This window comes from Balaenoptera physalus, assembly GCF_965194825.1.
Source record: "Balaenoptera physalus genome assembly, chromosome: 3".
NCBI lineage: Eukaryota > Metazoa > Chordata > Mammalia > Artiodactyla > Balaenopteridae > Balaenoptera > Balaenoptera physalus.
Genome location: NC_138890.1, coordinates 5772513 through 5791883, shown reverse-complemented (window position 1 = coordinate 5791883; position 19371 = coordinate 5772513). Strand labels below are relative to the sequence as shown.

Genomic DNA, 19371 nt, shown 5'->3' with positions numbered 1-19371 from the left:
GGCGGGGATGGGGGTGGTCCGTGAATATTTGTACAATCAAAATGTCCTGAGGTGGGAGACTTTACAACATCATCTACGTACAAATAAGGGCCAGAGGCCGAGGCGATTTAAGCAACAGAGTTTCGCTGGCGCTGAGAACTGTTGAGTAACTCATGACCTTCTCCCCCTCCCCCACCCCCGCCGTCTCTAACTAGGGTCACCCAAGCTCGGGTTACAGCCGCTAAAGATCAAAGCAGCCGGCAAATTGAGGCACAGCGCCCCCTGGCGCCCAGAGCGCTGACCTACCTTAAGCGGGTTCCGGAGGAAAACCGCGGCTTCCCAAGGAGGCGAGTTTAAAAGTTAAACTTTTTAATTAATTAATTAATTGATTGATTTTTGGCTGCGTTGGGGTCTTCCTTGCTCCGCGTGGTGGCGTGGCGGCTACTCTTCGTTGCGGTGGCTTCTCTTGTTGCGGAGCACCGGCTCTAGGCATGCGGGCTCAGTAGTTGTGGCTTGCGGGCTCTAGAGCTCAGGCTCAGCAGTTGTGGCGCGAGGGCTTAGTTGCTCCGTGGCATGTGGGATCTTCCCCCACCACGGATCGAACCCGTGTCCCCTGCATTGACAGGCGGATTCTTAACCACTGCGCCACCAGGGAAGTCCCTAAAAGTTAAACTTTTAAAACCATCTCCCTCCCACTCCGTCTCCCAGTCGAAAGGCTTCCCTGCCAAGGCCATAAGTGGGGCGGTGGTCATCCAGGGCCGGCCGTCTCAGTGGTCTGAGATGACCCACTTTCTCCCCTGCACCCCATCTACTCGACAGCCTTGCACGTCCATCTTTCTGCCCTATTAGGCGTTTCGCATAAATCTTAGTAGAATTGCTGAATCGGAGGGGTTTTTGCTTCTCCAAGGCCCTACCTGCAAAACTGTCCGTGTGATTTTTCTGGGAAGAGTGTCTTTAGATTTCTCTGAAGTCTCAAAAGGATATGTGACCTCAAAATCAGGGCCAAGTCTTCCGTGGACAGGGAAGGAGGGCCCCAGGTGTCCTGTGTCCGCCCACGCCACCCTGGTCCCAGCCTTGGAGGGGCCACAACTCCAGAGGTGACAGGATGGAAATGAGTAGCGCTCCACTGGGGGGGGCGCTATACCCAATTTACCCGCCCACCAGGGCCCCCTCCCCAGGCACTCATTCCAGCTGAGCCCCATCGCCAACATTAGATTTGGGGTCCCCACCTGACCCTGCTCAGATCCTTTCTGTAGTTTCCCATCACCCCAGCAGGGGCCAAATCCTCACTCAGGACCCAGGTTGCTCTCAGACCTTGTCGTCCCTCAAGACCTTTCCCTCTGGCTCTATTCCGCTCTCTTGCCTTTGCCTCCACTGTGCCCTCCCCTCCCTTCCCAGACTCCTCTTCACTTTCATTCTCGTAAGTGCCACCTCCTCCAGGAAGCCTTCCCCGGCTGCCCCTGAGTGGATTACCGTGTTCTTGGGGCTCCCACAGCCACCTGTGCCACAGACTGCCGGCCTGGCTGTGTGTCTGTGCCCCAGAGAGAAGGGCCTTCATCTATCTTATTCAGGCTGTGAGATTCACATCTCACTTTAGCTGAGTGTTATGGGCTGAACTGTGTCCCCAGAAAATTCATATGCTGAAATCCTAACCCCCATGCCTCAGAATGTGACTGTATTTGGAGATGAGACTTTTAAAAGATAATTAAGTCAAAATGAGGTCATAAGTGTAGACTTTAAGCCAATATGACTGGTATCCTTATAAGAAGAGGAGATTAGGGGCTTCCCTGGTGGCACAGTGGTTAAGAATCCGCCTGCCAATGCAGGGGACATGGGTTTAAGCCCTGGTCCGGGAAGATCCCACATGCCGCCGAGCAACTAAGCCCGTGCGCCACAACTACCGAAGCCCACGTGCCACAACTACTGAAGCCCGCACGCCTAGAGCCCATGCTCCACAACAAGAGAAGCCACCGCAATGAGAAGCCCGTGCACCTCAACAACGGGTAGCCCCCGCTCGCTGCAACTAGAGAAAGCCCGCGTGCAGCAACGGAGACCCAATGCAGCTGAAAATAAAATAAATTAAAATAAATAAATTTTTTAAAAAAAGAAGAAGAGGAGATTAGGACACAGACACACAGAGAGGGAAGATCATGTGAGGACGCAGGGAAAAGACAGCCATCTACAAGCCACGGAGAGAGGCTTTAGACGAAATCAACCCCGCCGGCACCTTGATCTTGGACTCCCGGTCTCCAGAACTGTGAGAGAATAATCTCTGTTGTGTAGGTCACCGGAATGTGGCACTTTGTTATGGCAGCCTTAGCAAACTAACACACCCAGTGAAGGGTCTGATAAGTCCTGCAGTTAGGAGCCCCTGTGAACAGCCTGGAGAAAGTGGGGTTGGGGAGGAGGATAAGCAGGGGGAGTTCCTACTCTCTGGGGCGGGAACTGGGCATCGTTTGCTGTGTTCCTATCCTCACACAAATGCAGATTCTGATCCTAGGAACCTGAGAAGACCCCCGGCCTTGTGTGGCTCCAGGCCCCACTGAGACAGTTCCTGAAGGGCTGGGGGTGCTGGGATACAGGGCCTGTTCTGCTTGTTACTACTACTACTGATGGTCCCGTCGGAGCAGCCGAGATAACCCTAGTACCAGTAGGGGAGCAGCTGCTGTCATTTTCCCGTGCCGTCAGCTTTCGGCGCCATTGCACCTCCTCTGCAAAGCCACTGCCATCATTGGCCCCCATGTTTTTGGAAGGGGAACCCAAGAAGTTGGCCAAAACCTAGCAGCTAGTAGATCTTGGAGCCAATATTCAAATTAGAGCTTGGGATGCCCTCTGGTAGGACCACAGGGTGGGGTGGGGCCTGAGGCACAGGTCAGGGAATGGGACCCAAGGGTGGCAGTCCCCGTCTAGCTCCCATGGAAAGAAAGTGAGGTGGGTGCCAGCTGGCAGAAAGATGGGAGTTTATTTCTCTGAAAAGGGAGGGGGGCGGGTCAGGCGGGGGTGGGAGGGTCAGGGCAGGGAAATGTCCTCCAGCTTCTGGTCCAGCGTCTTGAGGTCATCCAGGAAGCGGGTCGGGGTGAGGATGTGTGAGGAGCCTGGGCAGGAGGATGGGGCTGGGGGAACGGGCTCGGCCCCTGACACCCCCCAGGTGGGGTGCTCGGGAAACCAGGCCCTGACCCTAAGGACTCAGAAGGCTCACCCCTTGGAAAGAGAGGGCTCCACTCCTAGGTGACCCCTTCCCTGGGAAGCCAAGCCCTAGCCCCTCAGGTATCCGGTATCCTCTCATCCAGGCCCTGCGGAGGCTCTAGGCTTTGGGGACCCAGAAGGCACGCAGTTCTCAGTCCCCCAGGGACCCACACACACAGGGGCAGGCTCCCGGCCCCACCCCAGCCCAGGGGCCCCAGTCCTGGCCACTCACCAATAAGTACCTCCCACTTGCCATCAGTGGCCCTGGTCACCTCATAGGCGGCCCGCATCTCTGACATCGCCACACCGCCCATGATGTAGACGATAAGCCGGGGCCCTGCCCGTGCCTCCACGCCCGTCTTGTTCTTGTGCCAGTGGCCGAAGCGGGCGCTGTCCGGGGGAGACAGGGGAAGGTCAGTCTCAACAGCAGACCACCACCCCCATACCCAAGCCTCACCTCCCACGGGCCTGGGCACAGTGAGGGGGGGCATCCCTGGGCCTCACCTGACGGCAGCCTGGGAGCTGGGCGTGGGTGCAGGGTCAGACACGAAGGGCCACACCTTCCGGTCCAGCCGGTCCTCCACGGCATCCTGGGGCCAGAGGAGGGGGCTGAAGAGAGGGGCCCAGGGTCTGGAGCCCCCTCCATAGGGTGTGTTCATGGGCCAAGGTCCTGGCAGACAGGAGCCACCATCTGTATCTCCAGCCCCTTGGCGACCCAGGAACCTGGGCCCCTAGCTTCTTAAGGACCCTGCTCCCACTCAGCTCCTCAGGGACCCAGGAGTGTGGACCCACAGACCCTTGGGAACCCAGGACTCTGAGCTCCCTGCCCCTCAGGTACCCAGGACCCTGGGCCCCTAGCTTCTTAAGGACCCTGCTCCCGCTCAGCTCCTCAGGGACCCAGGAGTGTGGACCCACAGACCCATGCGAACCCAGGACTCTGAGCTCCCTGCCCCTCAGGTACCCAGGAGTCTCAGCATCCAGAGTCCATGGGGATACGGGGGCCAAGGTCACTGGCCTCCAAGCAGGCGGAGGCGCCAGGACTCCACACAGACGGCAGGAAGCCAGGAAGCCAGGTCCCTGGCCTGGTCCTCTTTGTTGCCGCTGCTTTTGGTTCCCAGCATGGGCAGGGACTGGCATGGGGAGGGCAAAGGGGGACCCAGGGGGCTTTCTGGGGGGGCAGGAGCGAACAGAGGGGGACAGAGGAGGGGACCAGCAGGTGGAGAGGAAATGAAGCTCCCCTATGGGGGACCCCTCCGACACCCCACTTCCTCCAGTGTGGGCTTGGGATGCCCCCATGACACAGCAAATCGGATGCCACAGGGATGCCCATAATGAAGGATTTCCCCTTAAGCCCGGGGGCTTAGGACGGTGAGCAGGAAGAGGGCCGGGCGTTGCCTGGATAGGGGCGGGGGGTGGGGGTCAGGCCCCAACCCCCCACCAGCGGTACCTCCATCACATCCTTGATGATCGGGGTCCAGCGGGACAGCTGATAGGTGGGCTCCGAGCGCTCCCTCCGCTCCAGCCGGCTTGCGGTCCCAGAGCCCTACAGGCGGGGTGGGGCGGGGCAGGGTCAGTGGGGGAATCAGGGAGAAGGAGGCGGGTCATAAATGGGGCTGGGGGCTTGTCGGACTTGGGAAGGTTGCAGACAAAGATGGAGAAAGGGAACAGAGAACGAAAGAGAAAGATAGAAGGAGGGAGGGAGACAGAGAGAGAGACAGACACAGAGAGAGCGAGGAAGGGAAAATGAGAGAGAGGGAGGAAGAAATACAGAGGCAGTGAGACAAAGATGCGACAGAGAGATCAGGACTAAGAGAGAAAGATGGAGACAGATGTGGGAGGACACAGAAACAAGGGAACTGAGAGGTGGCGGACAGGGCGACAGACGGGTGCCTGGGAGAGAGACGGAGGACCAACCGGCGAGGGGAGAACATGAGAGATGCGTGCGGCCAGAGGCAGAGGCAGGGTCAGGGGAAGCGGGATGTGTGGAGATCGGAGCACAGGAAGATGCCATGTGTGTCCCGGCCGGGTTGGTGGCCCTCAGACCTCTGGGAGCCCAGGGTCAACTGTGTGCCCCATGCTGGTGACCCGGCTATCCACCCCCAGGACTCGGACCACACGGACTGGGGCTCTGGCTACGCCTCACCCGCCCTGTTTCTCCTATGACCGCCGAGGCTGGGGACAGCCCTGGTGCCCCCCGGTCCCCAGACCCCACTCAAGCCACCCTGTCCTCCAAGAACCACATCATGCCCTGCGTATCCCTGCCCTGGTGATGTGCCCTCCGCCCCCAGTCACTGCCCTCTGACTCAGTGCCCGCTCCCCAGGCGGCCCCACCCCCATATCCGCCTCCCCCTCCCAGTCTCTGACCCAGCATACCCCGGGGTTGGTGACAGTGCCCCCCAGCTGCTCCAGGTTCTGGATGAGGCTGCTGTGCGCCTGCACGTTGGCGTGCTGGATCAGCTTGGCCAGGTTCTCCTCGCTCACACCTGGAGGAGGCCGATGGGCGGGCGGACGTGGATGGGACGCTCACGGGGTGGCGGGGGGGAGGGGAGGGTGGGGGGACAGAGGTGGCCATGCACGCTTCTGGGTTGAGGGGCTTGCGGTGGGGTGAGGAGGTGCCAGAACCATGAGCAGCCTACAGTTCAGAGGCCCTCGGGACCAGGGGAGCCACCCAGGCTGGCGCGGGGGGATTCCTGATGTTAGAATTCTGGATGCGAATCCCAGAGGGGGTAGTAGACTGCGGGATCCTCTGGAATCAGTTGAGGGGGCCAAATTTGGAGACGTCATAGATTTGCAGGTTCTCCATGCCAACGGAGGCCAATGGAGGGAGGCCCAGGGTCCAGAGGGGTATCTGTGGGGTTTGGGGGCATCCCGAGGACAGGGCAACTGTGGGGTTTAGAGAGTCCCAGGATCACTGGAGACTGCGGTGAGTGGCGGTATACCAAGGCCGCCCCCTTGCCCCCTACCCACCGTTCCGTAGAAGAATGTAGAGCAATAGAACCCGGATCTTGTCGTAGGCTGGCACCGCGGCGTCCAGAAGCACCGGCACGATCAGCTTCATGGCGTCCTTGATCTTCTCGCCCTCTGCGTCAGAGCCCATGGCTAAGTCCTGTGGGGCATGGGGGTCAGCCACTATGTTGGGGGACAGGGCAGGGCAGGGACATCCCAGGGGCCTCGGTAAGATCTTTGGGCTTCATTTCATCCTACCACCAGGTCTCTGAAGGTTCTACACGTGTTCGCAGAGAGGCCCCACCCCTCGCACAGACCACACCTCTCCATAGGCCCCGCCCCTTACCCTGGTCCTACCTTTCCATGGGCCTGGCACCCCCACAAGCCATACTCTACCCCAGAAAACGCCCCTCCAAGGCCCCGCCCCCACAGGCCCCGCCCCCTCGCAGGCCCCGCCTCCCCACAGACCCCGCCTCCTCCACAGACCCAGCCCCCACATGCCCAGCCTCCCCTCCACAGACCCCACCCCTGCCCCGGGCTCACCCCACCTGCTCCACACTGCACAGCTTCTCCACACTGCCCTTGAAGTGCTTCATGCAGTCATCGGCTAAATGCAGGTGCGTAGAATACTGAGGGGCAGGGGTGGGAATTGGGGTAACAGAGGTTGAGTCAGGGTGGAGACGGGGTGGCAGTTGGAGGGGGCAGGTTCCCCGCCCCCTCTCACCTTGTTCAGCTCCTTCTGGTACTGTGGCATCTTTTTCAGGATGTGGGACAGGTCTTTGATGTTGGCCTGGGGACAGGGAGGGACGTGAGCCAGGCCCTGCCTACCGGAGGCCCCTGCTGCAGGCTAGGGATCCAGACTGAGGCCCCGCCCCCATCTTTGGGGGGGGGCGTGGGAGGGGCGTTCCTCCCAAGCTGCCCACCCTGACACAGGCCCACACCCTACCTTGTCTGTGGTCAGCCTCTTGCTCTCACAGAATGTCTTCAGGAGCTCCGTGACCTTCCTGGCGGTGAGAGCGGGCAGGGGGGAGGGTGGGGACGGCTGCCAAGACCGCAGTTTGACGGCAGAGTGGGGGGGGCATTGCACGGGCAGGTGATGGGAGCCAGGAGACACAGGCCACGTGCGAGCCCACAATGCGGACGCCTCGGGGAGGCCAGCGGAGGGGTGTGGCTCGTCGAGGGGCGCTCACCCAGAGCGGGAGGCCACATGCCCGGTCCACAAAGCGGGGGGAGGGGGGGACCGCGTGCGGAAGAGCCCACACCCCCGGCGCCCACCACGTGCACGTACTTGGACACATCTGCGATGTGCATGTGCCGCAGGTCCACCCACAGGTCATCGTCCTCGTCCAGCAGCACGGCCTTCTCCCGGGCCTCACTGAGCCCCGTGGTCTCATACCTGGGGGAGCAGGAGACATGAGGGTCGGGAGCACTGGCTGAGGACCCAGGGCCACAGTGATGGCAGATGGCGAGTCCCGGGGTCCACCCACCTGTACGTGTCCTGCTCGATGTCCAGCAGGTCATAGGCCATGGCCTGGAAGGTGAGCTCGTGCAACAGTGGGGACACGGGGTCGGCCGCCCGGTCCATGATGAGTAGCTGTGAGCGACTTTTCTCAGGGCCCTGGGGTGGAGGGGGTGGGCAGGGATGAGGACATTGACCCTGACCCTGGCTGGGCTGTCCCCCCACCTCCCCAGAAAGCCCCCTCACCTCGCCCAGACTGGGAGTGTCTGCCTTGAAGGCGTTCAGCTTGGCTAGGACGGCGTGGGCCAGCTGGGCCGTGTCCTCTGGGCCCCTGAGGGTGGGGTGGGCAGATGTGCGTGGGGGAGCTCAGGGCCTGGGGTTGGGGAGGGCCAGGCACAGACTGGGGGTCGGGGATGGGGTTAGGGACCAGGGTGAGGACTGGGGCTGGGGTTGGAAACAGGATGGGGTCAAGGTCAAGGGTGGCATCAGGTGGGGTCCCCACTTGTGGTAGCGGATGGCCGGGTACTCTTGCAGTGTGGCGCACAGGGTGGCGATCTGCTGGGCCAACGCTTCGAGCTGCCGTGCCCGCTCGCCAGCCCGGAAGGGGCAGTAGAGATTGTAGGTGCTGTGCGGGGCATCCAAGGAGAACACCTGGGAGGGCACAGAGCCGCCGCTGGAGGTGTACCCCTGCCCAACTCCAGCAGCCGCCATCTGCCACTCCCCGGGGCTTCCTCTGGTCTCTGGAGCCTGCTCTGCCATCTAGGAGGCAGGCCTGGGGCAGCCCCCAACTCCTGTCTAGAGGAGGAGGTGGAGAAATACCTCAGCCCCCTCCAACTTGGGTGGGACGACGCTGAGGTGAGCTCTATGCTGCCCCCTGCCGTTGCCCAGTGGGACAGAACTCCGGGTGCCACAGCACTACGAGCTCATTCTGCCCGGTGTTGGCTCCTTTGCTTTCTGATTCAGTGTCCCCTTTACTTGTCTCGGTGCCTCTTTCTGAGGGAACCTGGGACGTTTAGTGACAGACCCCCACCCCTGCCCAGGACTAGGCTGGGCTGTACCTGAGCCTCGTATGGGAGGAAGGCAAGGTGGATCTCTTTCAGCGTCTTCACCACCTTCGCCAGCCGGGAGCGGCCCAGCTCACAGAACAGGGGCTCGGGGCAGGCTGGGGTGAGCAAGAGGGGGCATCAGGCCAGGGCAGCCCACACACCCCCTCGCCCTGACCCCCACCCCACTGGCTCTCCTCACTCACTGTCGGTGAAGAAGACGTGTGCCGCTTTGTAGGTGAAGGTCGGGGTCCCCTGGAAGTCTGCGATCAGGGCCTGCACCGACTGAGGAATGCAGATCACTCTCCAGGCCTGGCCCCTAGACCGACCACCCCCTGCCCCAGCCTCCAGCCAGCTGCCTGTCCCCCCTACACTGCAGACATGCGCGCACACACCCGTTCACATAGGCACCTTCTCCGTGGGGCTCAGCAGATAAATGGCCTCCAGACTGGGGATGGGTTCTCGCCGTTTGTTGATGTCCTCCACAACTAGTAGGAACAGAGGAAGGGGCACATGTGGATGGCAGTGAGGCCAGGGCACATGGGGAGTCTCTGACTCAGGGAGCTGGACACTTGGGAAGGAGGGTCAGATCCTGGGGTGAAGCAGGGGGACTGCACTCCCTAAGGGTCCTAAGCAGGAGGTGCATACCCATGGGTCACACGGCTAAGAGCTACATGGGCAGGGTTCTGCACATTCGGGGGGGTCACATAGTCATACCCCCTGGGGATCGCCCACAGAAAGTTATCCATTCTGGAGGTCACGCACTGAGAGTCCTACATGGGGTTCCACACACAGGGGCTGCACAGCCAGGGAGGCTGACCCCTTAGAGATCACAGCCAGGGAGCCCTGCATGGGAAGTCTGCCTATCATGGGCTCCCAAATCAGGGCTGTCTGTGCAGTAAGCTGCATATTTGGGAGTTCTGGAGAATCTGAGGGGATCCCACACTCAGGTCCCATCTGGGCAGCATGGGGTGGGAGTGTCCACTCACTGGTGATGCCCTCAGCCAGGATGTCTGACATCTTGCAGCAGGACGACAAGATGCGCATACTCGGGTGGTCCATGATGAGCACCTGTCCAGATGGATGGACAGATGGACCGGTGGACAGACAAGGGGGCGGGAGAGGCTGAAGCTGTCCCTGAGGAGGGGCTGGGGCAGTGGGCAGGCCTGACAGCTTCAAGAGCTGGTTGAACACGAGGACCCAGGACCCCATCCCCACTCCACCCCATCCCAGACTGGCCCACCTGACCCCACCTCTGTGGACCAGCAACCTCCTCAAGGAGTTGGAGGGAGTCCCACATTCAGGGCCCCCCACATGGGTTTGGACAAGGCATTCCAAGTCTCAGCCCTACCTTCCACTCCCCATCCTTCTTGACGCTCCGAATGACTCCGCTCAAAATTTCTGCAGGGAAGTGAGGGGCAGGCTCAGGATGCCAGGTCCTCTGGCCCCACCGTGTCCCCAAACCTTCTGGGTCCCGGGCTGGACCTCCATCTGAACTCCCATTTACTCCTCCCCCGAGTCCTGTGAGGTAGCTCCTAGTCACCCCCAATTTATAGACAGGGCCACTGAGGTTCAGAGAAGAGAAGTAAGTTGCATAAGCATCCTCAGCACTTAAGTGGCGAGTGCCTGAGGCATAAGTAGCCACTGGATAACTATGCTTTAGATAAACGAATAAGTGGAAAGCCAAGACTCACATAACAGGTCTACCTGCCTCCAGAGCTGAGCTCTCAGCCTCCCTATCTGCTACTCAAGTACTCCTGGCCTGTATATTTCAGCCACACCCTTATTCCATCTCCATCAGTTTCCCCTGGACCAGACGCAGGACCCCTGGATCCCTGGTCTGAGGCACGCCTGGCTGTGGTCATCCCATTACCCAACATCCAGCCTCAGTTTCCTCATCTGTAAAATGGAATCAGCGATTCTCCTGTCTCCCCATTAACTCCTATGTAGGAGGCTCCTTTTTCAGTTGGGGTTTTGGGGGTTTGAGCCATACTGGGCCCTGCCTAGTGGAGGGAGTGGATAGGCAGCCCCGCCTGGCAAGAGTGCCGTGTCCACAGTTATCATGACGGCCAGGGCGGAAGGAGCCGCTGAGGCCGGAACTACCGGAGGTGGGGGAGGGGGCGACCTCCACCCCTCCCCCAAGAACCCAGCCTGCAGGGCCTGGATGCCTGGGTCCTCACGCTGCATGGGGCTCTTAGCGACCGGGCAAGGAGGAAGGCGTCCCCCACCCACGGACCTGGATAGGGGCTCGGACGCGCCCCCTGAGCACGCTCACCACCTGGGGTGGCTGACCAGCGCACCCAGGCCCGGCCCCCGTCCGCACCATGGGGCCCCAAGAGTCCAGCTCGCCGGACTTCGCCCGGCCCAGAGATCCGGGAGTCTGGATGTCCAGCTGTGCCCTCCCCCCGCTGGCACCCTAGGGGGCCCAGGAGTCCCTACCCAGCGCCTGTCTACGCCACCCTTAGTCTGATTCCTTTGGGTCCCCGGAGTTCTGTCTCCCAACTTTGTTCCGCTCCCTCCAGGGAGAGACGGGACATCCAGCTGAGGCCAAGTCCCCGTCCACCCCCTCGAGCGTCAGGTGCTCGACGCCCAGCCAGGCCCCCAACTCCCCGCCGCTTGGGTCCCAGAGTCCGTGCGCACCCGGCCCCCCGCCCCCAGGGGGCGGCACTCACTTTCCCCCACCACCGCCTTCAGCCCCGAGGGCGCCATCTTCCCCTAAGGGCGCCGCCGCTTCCGGGTCTGTTCCAAGGTGGGGGCGTGGCCCTGAGCGTCATCCACGTGGACTCCGCCCCGCGGGGCCTGGCTCCCGCCCCCTGCGCACCTGGCCCCGCCCCGCCGTCGGTTTTCAGAGAGGAAGATGGGTTCCGTGTGGAGCCGACCCGCGAATGAGTCCACGCAGACGCGCACCAAGTCGCCGGACGACGCACTCACAGACGTGAGCTCAGGCACACTTCCCTAGCTTGTGTGCAGCGAGAAAGTGGGATCGCAAGGCAGTAATAACCTCTTCATCTTTCCCAGGCACAGCTCCACCCTGCCCGAAGTTTCTCTCTGTCTGAAAGATACTGTGTGCCCACCCGGAGCCGCGGGGCCACAAACCCGTGACCCACTTATGTAATGTCCCCGAGTTTAGCAGCAGCAGCGGGCTTGGGCAACACTTGATAAACTGGGGAGGAGGCCTGGTTGAAGCTAAGCCTGCACCTACTGTGTGCTAGGGACCTGTGCCAGGTCGATCCTGCCAGAGACCCTGACGGGAGATGAGGGATAGACAATGAAACAGCGGCTCGGCCGGACCCTTGTCCAAGGCCACGTGATGAGTAGGCCTATTGCAATCTGAAACACGAGTCTGTCCCAGGAGGTATGCTGGTCATGGCCTTGCTGATACGCACGTGGATTCAGTGGCATGCTCAACCGCTTGCATACTCTCTCACACACACACACACACACACACACACACACACACACCCCTCAATTCACGCTCGACTAGAAATTTCAGGGCCTGCCCCTGCTGTGCACCAGCAAAGGGTTGACACCTTGTCATTGCAAAGGGCCCAGTCCAGCAGCACCTCATCCTTTAAATGAGGATTTAAAGTGTGACACACGTGTGTGAATGCAGAGTCCTAAGCTGGTTCAGTCCTGAACCCGTGCTTTTATTTGGTGTTTCTTAAGAGTCGGCCAGGTGCCAGGTCCTCTGCCACTTTCATGGGACAGGCATGGGACTGACCACAGTGAATAAGACCAGAAAGCCTGCCAGGCAGCACTTAAAGTTGAATGGAGGAGGAGGGGATAGAAAATAATCGGTTATGCCTTAAGGAAATAAACAGTGACCTGATAACAAGTGCCCCGGTGGGGGGCGCTTTATTGAGGGTGGTGCCAGAGGGGTACTCTATGGGTGTGGCCTTTAGGCTTAACCCTGAATGACATCAGGGGGCAACCATGCAGAGAGAAGGGAGGGATGAGCTCAGAGGAGTGGCTGGAGTGAGGTGAGGTTGGAGGGGCCACGGAGGCCAGACCTCTGTGGGACATGGTAGGACTAACCCGATTTGCCTTGGATTGAGAGGTTCACAGGACCCAGGACTTTCAGTGCTAAAACTGGGACAGTCCTGGGCAAACCAGGATGGCTGTTCTCTCTATGTAGGAGTTTGGGGTTTTCTTTCCTTTTTCCTTTTCTCTATTTCTTTCTCTTTCTCTTTCTTGCTCACCTTCTCTTTCTCTCTCCCTCTCCCTCCCATCCTCTCCTTTTCCCTCTTTCTTTCATAGTTTTATTGCAATATAATTCACATACCATACAATTTGATCACGAAGAGCATACAATTTAATGGCTTTTAGCATATTCACCGTTGTGTAACCATCACCAGTCAATTTTGTTTTTTTAAATGTATTTTATTGACGTATAGTTGATATACAATGTTAATTTCTGCTGTACAGCAAAGTGATTCTCAGAATATACATATATGTATATATATATATTTTTTAAATTAATTTATTTATTTTTGGCTGCGTTGGGTCTTCCTTGCTACGTGCAGGCTTTCTCTAGTTGCGGCAAGTGGGGGCTACTCTTCATTGCCGTGCACGGGCTTCTCATTGCGGTGGCCTCTTGTTGCAGAGCAGGGCTCTGGGAGTGGTGGCTTCAGTAGTTGTGGCACACGGGCTCAGTAGTTGTGGCTCATGGGCTCAGTAGTTGTGGCTTGCAGGCTCTAGAGTGCGGGCTCAGTAGCTGTGGCTCACGGGCTTAGTTGCTCCAGGGCATGTGGGATCTTCCTGGAGCAGGGCTCAAACCCGTGTCCCCTGAATTGGCAGGTGGATTCTCAACCACTGCGCCACCAGGGGAGTCCCTATGTATATATTCTTTTCCATTATGGTTTATCACAGGATACTGAATATAGTTCCCTGTGCTGTACAGTAGGACTTTGTTGTTTATCCATTCTATGTATAATAGTTTGCATCTGCTAATCCCAAACTCCCACTCCATCCCCCATTCCCCACCTTGGCAACCACAAGTCTGTTCTCTATGTCTGTGAGTCCATTTTTGTTTTGTAGATAAGTTCATTTGTATCCTATTTTAGATTCCACATATAAGTGATATCATATGGTATTTGTCTTTCTCTTTCTGACTTACTTCACTTAGTATGATAATCTCTAGGTCCATTCATGTTGCTGCAAACGGCATTATTTCATTCTTTTTCATGACTAATATTCCATTGTATATATTTACCACATCTTTATCCATTCCTCTGTCAACGGATATTTAGATTGCTTCCATGTCTTGACTATTGTAAACAATGCTGCAATGAACACTGGGGTGCATGTATCTTTTCAAATTATAGTTTTGTCTGGGCATATGCCCAGGAGTGGGATTGCTGGATCATAATGTAGTTCTATTTTTAGTTTTTTGAGGAACCTCCACACTGTTTTCCATAGTGGCTGCACCAATTTACATCCCCACCAATGGTGTAGGAGGGTTCCCTTTTCTCCACACCCTCACTAGCATTTGTTATTTGTAGATTTTTAAATGATGACCGGCATAACCAGTCAAGTTTAGAACAGTCTCATGATCCCAAGGTGCTCAGGTTTTCTCCTGAGGACAATGGGGGCCAAGAGTGTTCTGAGCAGGGGAAGGAGGGGACCTTTGCAGCTCCTGGGAGGAAGGATGGATTGCAGGGGCAAAGGAGGGAGCTGGGAGACCCTGAGGAAGCTGGGACCACCTCTAGCTTCTCAGCCTGTCCCCTGGTGGTGAGGCTCTGTAGGGTCTGCCACCTCTCATTATACTCAGTGAGGGTGACCAAGGTCTTCTGCTGTTATGGGCTCAAGGCTGCCCACGGAACAAAAAAGCGTGTTGAAGTCCTAACCCCCAGAACCTTAGGACGTGCCCTTATTTGGAAATAGGGTTTCTGCAGGTGCAATTAGTAAAGATGAGGTCGTGCTGCAGGAGGGTGAATCCCTAAAGCAACGTGACTGGTGCCCATGTCTTATGACAGCCATGTGAAGGACACAAGGGGGACATCTGTGACAACAGAGGCACAGACTGAAGTCCTGCTGCTACAAGCCAAGGGACACCAAGGACTGCTGGCAGCCAAGAGAACCCAGGGAGAGGCAAGGAAAGACCCTCTCTTCCATGCTACAGGAGTATAGCCCTGCCAACACCTCGATTCTGTGCTTCTGGCCTCCAGAACTGTATGACAATAAACGTCTGTTGCTCTAAGCTACCCAGTTTGGGACACTTTGTTAAGGCAGCCTGGGAAACTAATATGTCCGGGGAGGAGCAGGACATCACGTTGGCATCTGGGTCTTGGGGCCATGGAGAGGGTGTGAATGGGGGTGGAGGGCTGCCTGGGGAGGAGGTGGAGGGCTGCCTGGGGAGGAGGACCAAGCTTTTCAATTGAGCAGAGGTGATGAGAGCGTGGCCCATGTATTCTGAGAAGAAACTTTAACTGGTTTCCAGAAAGGCATCCTGGGGATGGGGTGGGGTGCAGGTGGGATCCTCCCAGCAGCACCCTCTCCCGGGGCACTGAGGGAGAGCCATAGCTGCTCAGCGGAGTGGGCAGGGGCTTTCCTCCCCAGGAGTCTAGCCTCCAGTCCCTAGGCCGGGCTGGCGGGAAAGATCAGAGGAGACAGACCAACTTGGCATTGGCGGTGGGGAGACAGGAGCTACCAGACCTTCCTGTTTTGGGAGTCGGGGGTGGGCAACCAGACCAGGGGAGAGTGAGTAGAGGAAGGGTGGCCAGGAGACAGAGGCCAGCTGGTGGTGCCTCAGGGGTCCTCGGGCCCAGCTTCCCCTCCTCCCACCACCTGCGGATGGCAACTGCCTTTCTGGCAGATATGGGTGGGCAAGCTGGGTAGCTTCAGACCTCACCTCGGCTGCCCTATGGCCCTGTCCTCTCCCTAGGGCACCCAGCCAGCCCAAGCTCCCTACTGTGGGGACGCTGCTTTGGCCAACTGCTGCACCCCACCTGAGAGTCTTTGGGGCCCAGCGAGTCCTGCTGGGCCAACAATGTCTGAACCCAGGTCACCCTGCCTCCTACCCCCCACGGCAGCCCCAGCCTCATGCTGCAAAAACAATTATCTGGATCATCTTTATGGGGCTTAAGCTTGGGTGGGAGCAGATGGGGTGTGAACTGGGGATTTGGGGCTGGGTATCCACTCCCCGCCATGTCCCAGTCTCTTAAAAAGCCTTCTCTGGCACGGGGCCAGGGCAGAGGCCAGTGGAGAGGTGGACAGGACCCAGGGGAGGGGAGCAGGGACAATGATGGACCAGGAAGAGAAGGAGGATGGGGGCTCGGCCTCCTGCGACAAGGTGAGCAGGCCCCGCCCCCCCCCACCGCCAACTCAAGGACCCGTGAATGACAAGGCTAATTAGTTTGTAGGGCACCTAATTAGCAAGTGAGTCTCCTGGGACCCCCGACCCAGTTGCCGCCCAAGAAGGTGCTGGTGGGCGGGAGGGTCCGAGTGCCTAACCCAACCCCAGGGCAGAGGTCAGGGCTCTCAGTGCTGACCTCCTGTGAGGTGAGGGATGCTGGGATTTAGGAGCTGTCAGGGGGACGTTCCCCTGGCTCGTGTCCCAGCCCCTGGGCCACCCCACAGTCAGGCCCCAATCTAGGACGGTGGCCCTCTCCCTCGGGGCAGCACCACGTGACGTGGCACTGCTGGTGGGGCCCCTGGGGTGGGGGCCGGGATTGAGAAGGACACTCATGTCTCATTTGGAGCAGCTCTGCAGAGCAGCACACCGGCGGGCACCATGGTGAGAGCCACAGAAGGGGCAGGGTAGGCCCGGGGGTCGGGGGGAAGCTGGCCGGCCAGGAGGGGAGTCGAGGGCTCCTCCAGCTGAGGGGCCGGCCGGACTGAGTGTGTCTGTCCCCCAGGCAGGCTCCCCAGACCAGGAGGGCTTCTTCAACCTGCTGAGCCACGTGCAGGGCGGCCGGATGGAGGAGCAGCGCTGCTCACTGCAGGCGGGGCCGGGCCCAGCCTCCGAGAGCCGTGAGAGTGGGCAGGGAGGTGTGCGGAAGTGGGTGTGATGGGGGGGCGTGCATGGGGCAAGTGGCCATCTCGGGGACCAGTGGGCAAGGGTCTGAGAAAGTGAGCAGGCAAGTGGGGAAAGAGATGCCTGTGGGTTGTGGGCAGATGTGAGCATGCTTCCTGGAGGGTGTGAGTGGGGGTGGAGGGGTGGGTTGGGGGCCTCCAGCTGGGCTGTCTGAGTTCTTCCCCACGGCCTCTGCTTCATGCAGAGAGTGGCCCTGCACCCGAGATGGACAGTCTCATGGACATGCTGGCCAGTACCCAGGGCCGCCGCATGGATGACCAGCGTGTGACAGTCAGCGCCTTGCCTGGCTTCCAGCCTGTGGGCCCCAAGGTAGGTGATGTTCTGCCAGGGCTGAGGAGAGACCAGCCACACTGATCCCTCTAACCCTGCCTCCCACCCCCACCCCTGTCCATCATCTGCCCCTGGGGATGAACGCCTGGTAGGAGCGCCCACCCTGCGTACTTGCCAGTCACAAGACCCCGGCCAATCCAATACCCCAGTTCAGAGGTAGGACAAAGGCCCAGACAGGGCTGGGAAGAGATCAAGATCATGCAGGGGGCATGTTAAAGTCAGAGCTGTGGCCAGAACTTGTGGCTCCTGCTCCCAAGTCTGAGAACTTCAAGGAGGCGAGAGAGAATAGACCCGCTCCTGAGAAGACACCTTGAGGGTGGAGGGCACGCGAGCTCATGCCCAGGACACATCCAGACACCCATGTGTCCATGTCACACGTACTCACCCACAGCTTGGGTTCTGATCAGGATCCCAGGGATGTCCCCAAGACCCATCAGCTCCCAAATACCACCCTAAATGTTGAGTAACTGAGGAGTGGAGAAGCTCAGGAATGGTGGGGGCAGATGGGGGGAGGTGGGACTCCGGTTGCCACCTGCACTGGCCAGCACTGCCCTTGGCCCTCTGGCTGACCCCTCTGCATCCACAGGATGGAGTGCAGAAACGAGCCGGGACCCTCAGCCCCCAACCCCTCCTCACCCCTCAGGACCCGACTGCACTCAGCTTCCGTCGAAACAGCAGCCCCCAGCCCCAGACACAAGCCCCATGAGGGCCTGAGGCGTCCTGGACCCCACTTGGCCCCCAAAAGCAGACAATAAAACACTTCCACGAGCAACGAAGAACCGTGTATGTGTGTCATTCTGTGGGCGGAGAGGCAGGGATTCAGGCACTTGGAGGCCTCAGGACCTCTGCTGGGCAGCACGAAGGAGCTTTTCCTCCCGCTGCTTCCGTATCCTTTCTTTGAATTCTTCTAGCTCTTGGCGCTGGGTAAGGGAGTGGGATGGGAACAAAGGAGGGGTGTACACACCTCAGGGCCTGGACCTCTTTCCCAGCATCCCTCCTCTTAATCCCCCAGACCACCACTTCACAGTTCAGTGTCCACACTGGAAGCCTGTGCCAATTATAACCCGGGTGCAAGTGGGATTAGCTTCAACCTTCAGGGAGAGGGCAGTAAGGAAATCACGTGTCCCTCCACTCTCGGTTCCCTGCCCATGACTGAGGGTCCCATCATGGCCACAGGAACCCAGGCTCCTCCCTCCTCTGATGGGAGAAAAAGTAGGTTGCTTACCTGGTCTTCCTTCTCAGGGGGCCACAGCTCCCTCTGTAGGGACAAAGTCACAGCTGGATACACAAGCCAGGAGCCTCCAGAGCCCCACATCCGGGGCAGGGTTGGCTCAGGGGAGGCAGACACTGGTCCCCATCAGGTTGGTGCCCCATACCCTCCCCCACCCCCGGAATGAACCTGTGCCCACCTTGCGCTGTACGACATAGTCTTCAAACCACTCGGCCTGATTGGCAATCCAGAACATAGCCACAGGGAAGGTGAGGTAGATGGTCATCTGGAAGGGCAGGGGCGGGATAAGAAGAGCCAGGAGTCACCCCCACCCCCCCAAAACTGTGCAGAGGCTGCTTAGAGCCTGGAGGACCATCCTCTGACAGAGACCAGTGGTGCTTCTCCAGCGCCCCCAGAACCCCAAAACTCCCATCAAGGGTACAGAAGCCACACACCTTAAAGCCTAGCCTCCATAATCCAAGAGCCCCCTCCAAAAGCCCCCTCCGAGTCTGGGAGACTCCCTCTCAAAGAAAGACACACACACTCTCTCTCTCTCTCACACACGCACACATACACACACACTCGCCCCAGGAACAGAAAATCTCGTACTACAGTAAAGGCATCTCTTTGAGACCTCATTATCCCACCCCCAGTTAGATCCCGGAGCACATCCAGACCTAGGCCTCATTCTTCAGTCTACTCCCCTAACTCTAGGAGTATGCCTACGAGAAAGACGCACACCCACTATGACCCCGAAAGCTCCCCCAGAACCTGAAGCCTTCCTTCTTAGAGCCCCCTCCCCAGATCACCCTTCTCACAAGGCTTTCCTCACACCAGCCCTCCCAGAGCCCCGAACCCTGTGCCCCCTTCTATGGGGTTCCAACCGTAAAGGTCCCTCTCAAATCTCAGGAGCTTTCGCTCCAGAGCTCCCTCTCTCAGAGGTCCCCGTTTTCAGAGCCTCCTCCTCAACCAGGAAGACCCCGCGCTCAGGCCTGCAACCGCTCCATTCCTCACTGACCCGAAACACCTCCAGCTTCACCCCCATCTCGCTCTTCTCAGGCTTCAAAGCCACTTCCGCCCAAACCCAACCATCCAGCAAGACAGCAGCTCATTGGGAGTCCGAGGGTTCCACTGCTGAACCTGATTGGTCCGATGAGCTTCGTGATGACGTCATATCCGGGCG

At 58.9% G+C, this 19371-nt stretch overlaps 3 protein-coding genes across 6 annotated transcripts; 1 reads left to right on the top strand and 2 right to left on the bottom strand.

The window, feature by feature from the left end:
- Positions 1–2922: 2922 nt before the first annotated feature.
- Positions 2923–11385, bottom strand: STXBP2 (syntaxin binding protein 2). 2 transcript variants are annotated; one of them, XM_082455437.1, is made up of 19 exons: positions 11286–11385; positions 9965–10014; positions 9603–9684; positions 9025–9101; positions 8820–8898; positions 8629–8732; positions 8073–8221; positions 7817–7901; positions 7599–7729; positions 7400–7507; positions 7058–7115; positions 6836–6901; positions 6660–6740; positions 6133–6271; positions 5539–5648; positions 4613–4708; positions 3670–3755; positions 3398–3555; positions 2923–3113 (listed from the first exon to the last, which is right to left on the bottom strand). In XM_082455437.1, the coding sequence occupies exons 1-19, from the start codon at positions 11320–11322 to the stop codon at positions 2989–2991; spliced, it is 1821 nt and encodes a 606-aa protein (XP_082311563.1). In that variant the 5' UTR covers positions 11323–11385; the 3' UTR covers positions 2923–2988. The 2 variants fall into 2 exon arrangements, with proteins under 2 accessions (XP_082311563.1, XP_082311564.1); XM_082455438.1 differs by having other exon boundaries at positions 2923–3074; positions 11286–11384.
- A 34-nt stretch (positions 11386–11419) lies between these two features.
- On the top strand, positions 11420–17757 carry PCP2 (Purkinje cell protein 2). Of its 3 annotated transcripts, none has more exons than XM_082455443.1 (5): positions 11420–11548; positions 14589–14784; positions 16470–16602; positions 16833–16957; positions 17565–17757. In XM_082455443.1, exons 3-5 carry the CDS (start codon positions 16530–16532, stop codon positions 17682–17684), a joined length of 318 nt encoding a protein of 105 aa, XP_082311569.1. In that variant the 5' UTR covers positions 11420–11548; positions 14589–14784; positions 16470–16529; the 3' UTR covers positions 17685–17757. The 3 variants fall into 3 exon arrangements, with proteins under 3 accessions (XP_082311569.1, XP_082311568.1, XP_082311567.1); XM_082455442.1 differs by having other exon boundaries at positions 11421–11548; positions 14589–16348; positions 16470–16584; XM_082455441.1 differs by lacking the exon at positions 11420–11548 and having other exon boundaries at positions 11561–16348.
- PET100 (PET100 cytochrome c oxidase chaperone) lies at positions 17739–19351 on the bottom strand. Its single transcript, XM_082455446.1, has 4 exons — positions 19207–19351; positions 18388–18474; positions 18204–18236; positions 17739–17898 (listed from the first exon to the last, which is right to left on the bottom strand). The coding sequence occupies exons 1-4, from the start codon at positions 19231–19233 to the stop codon at positions 17815–17817; spliced, it is 231 nt and encodes a 76-aa protein (XP_082311572.1). The 5' UTR covers positions 19234–19351; the 3' UTR covers positions 17739–17814.
- Positions 19352–19371: the final 20 nt, after the last annotated feature.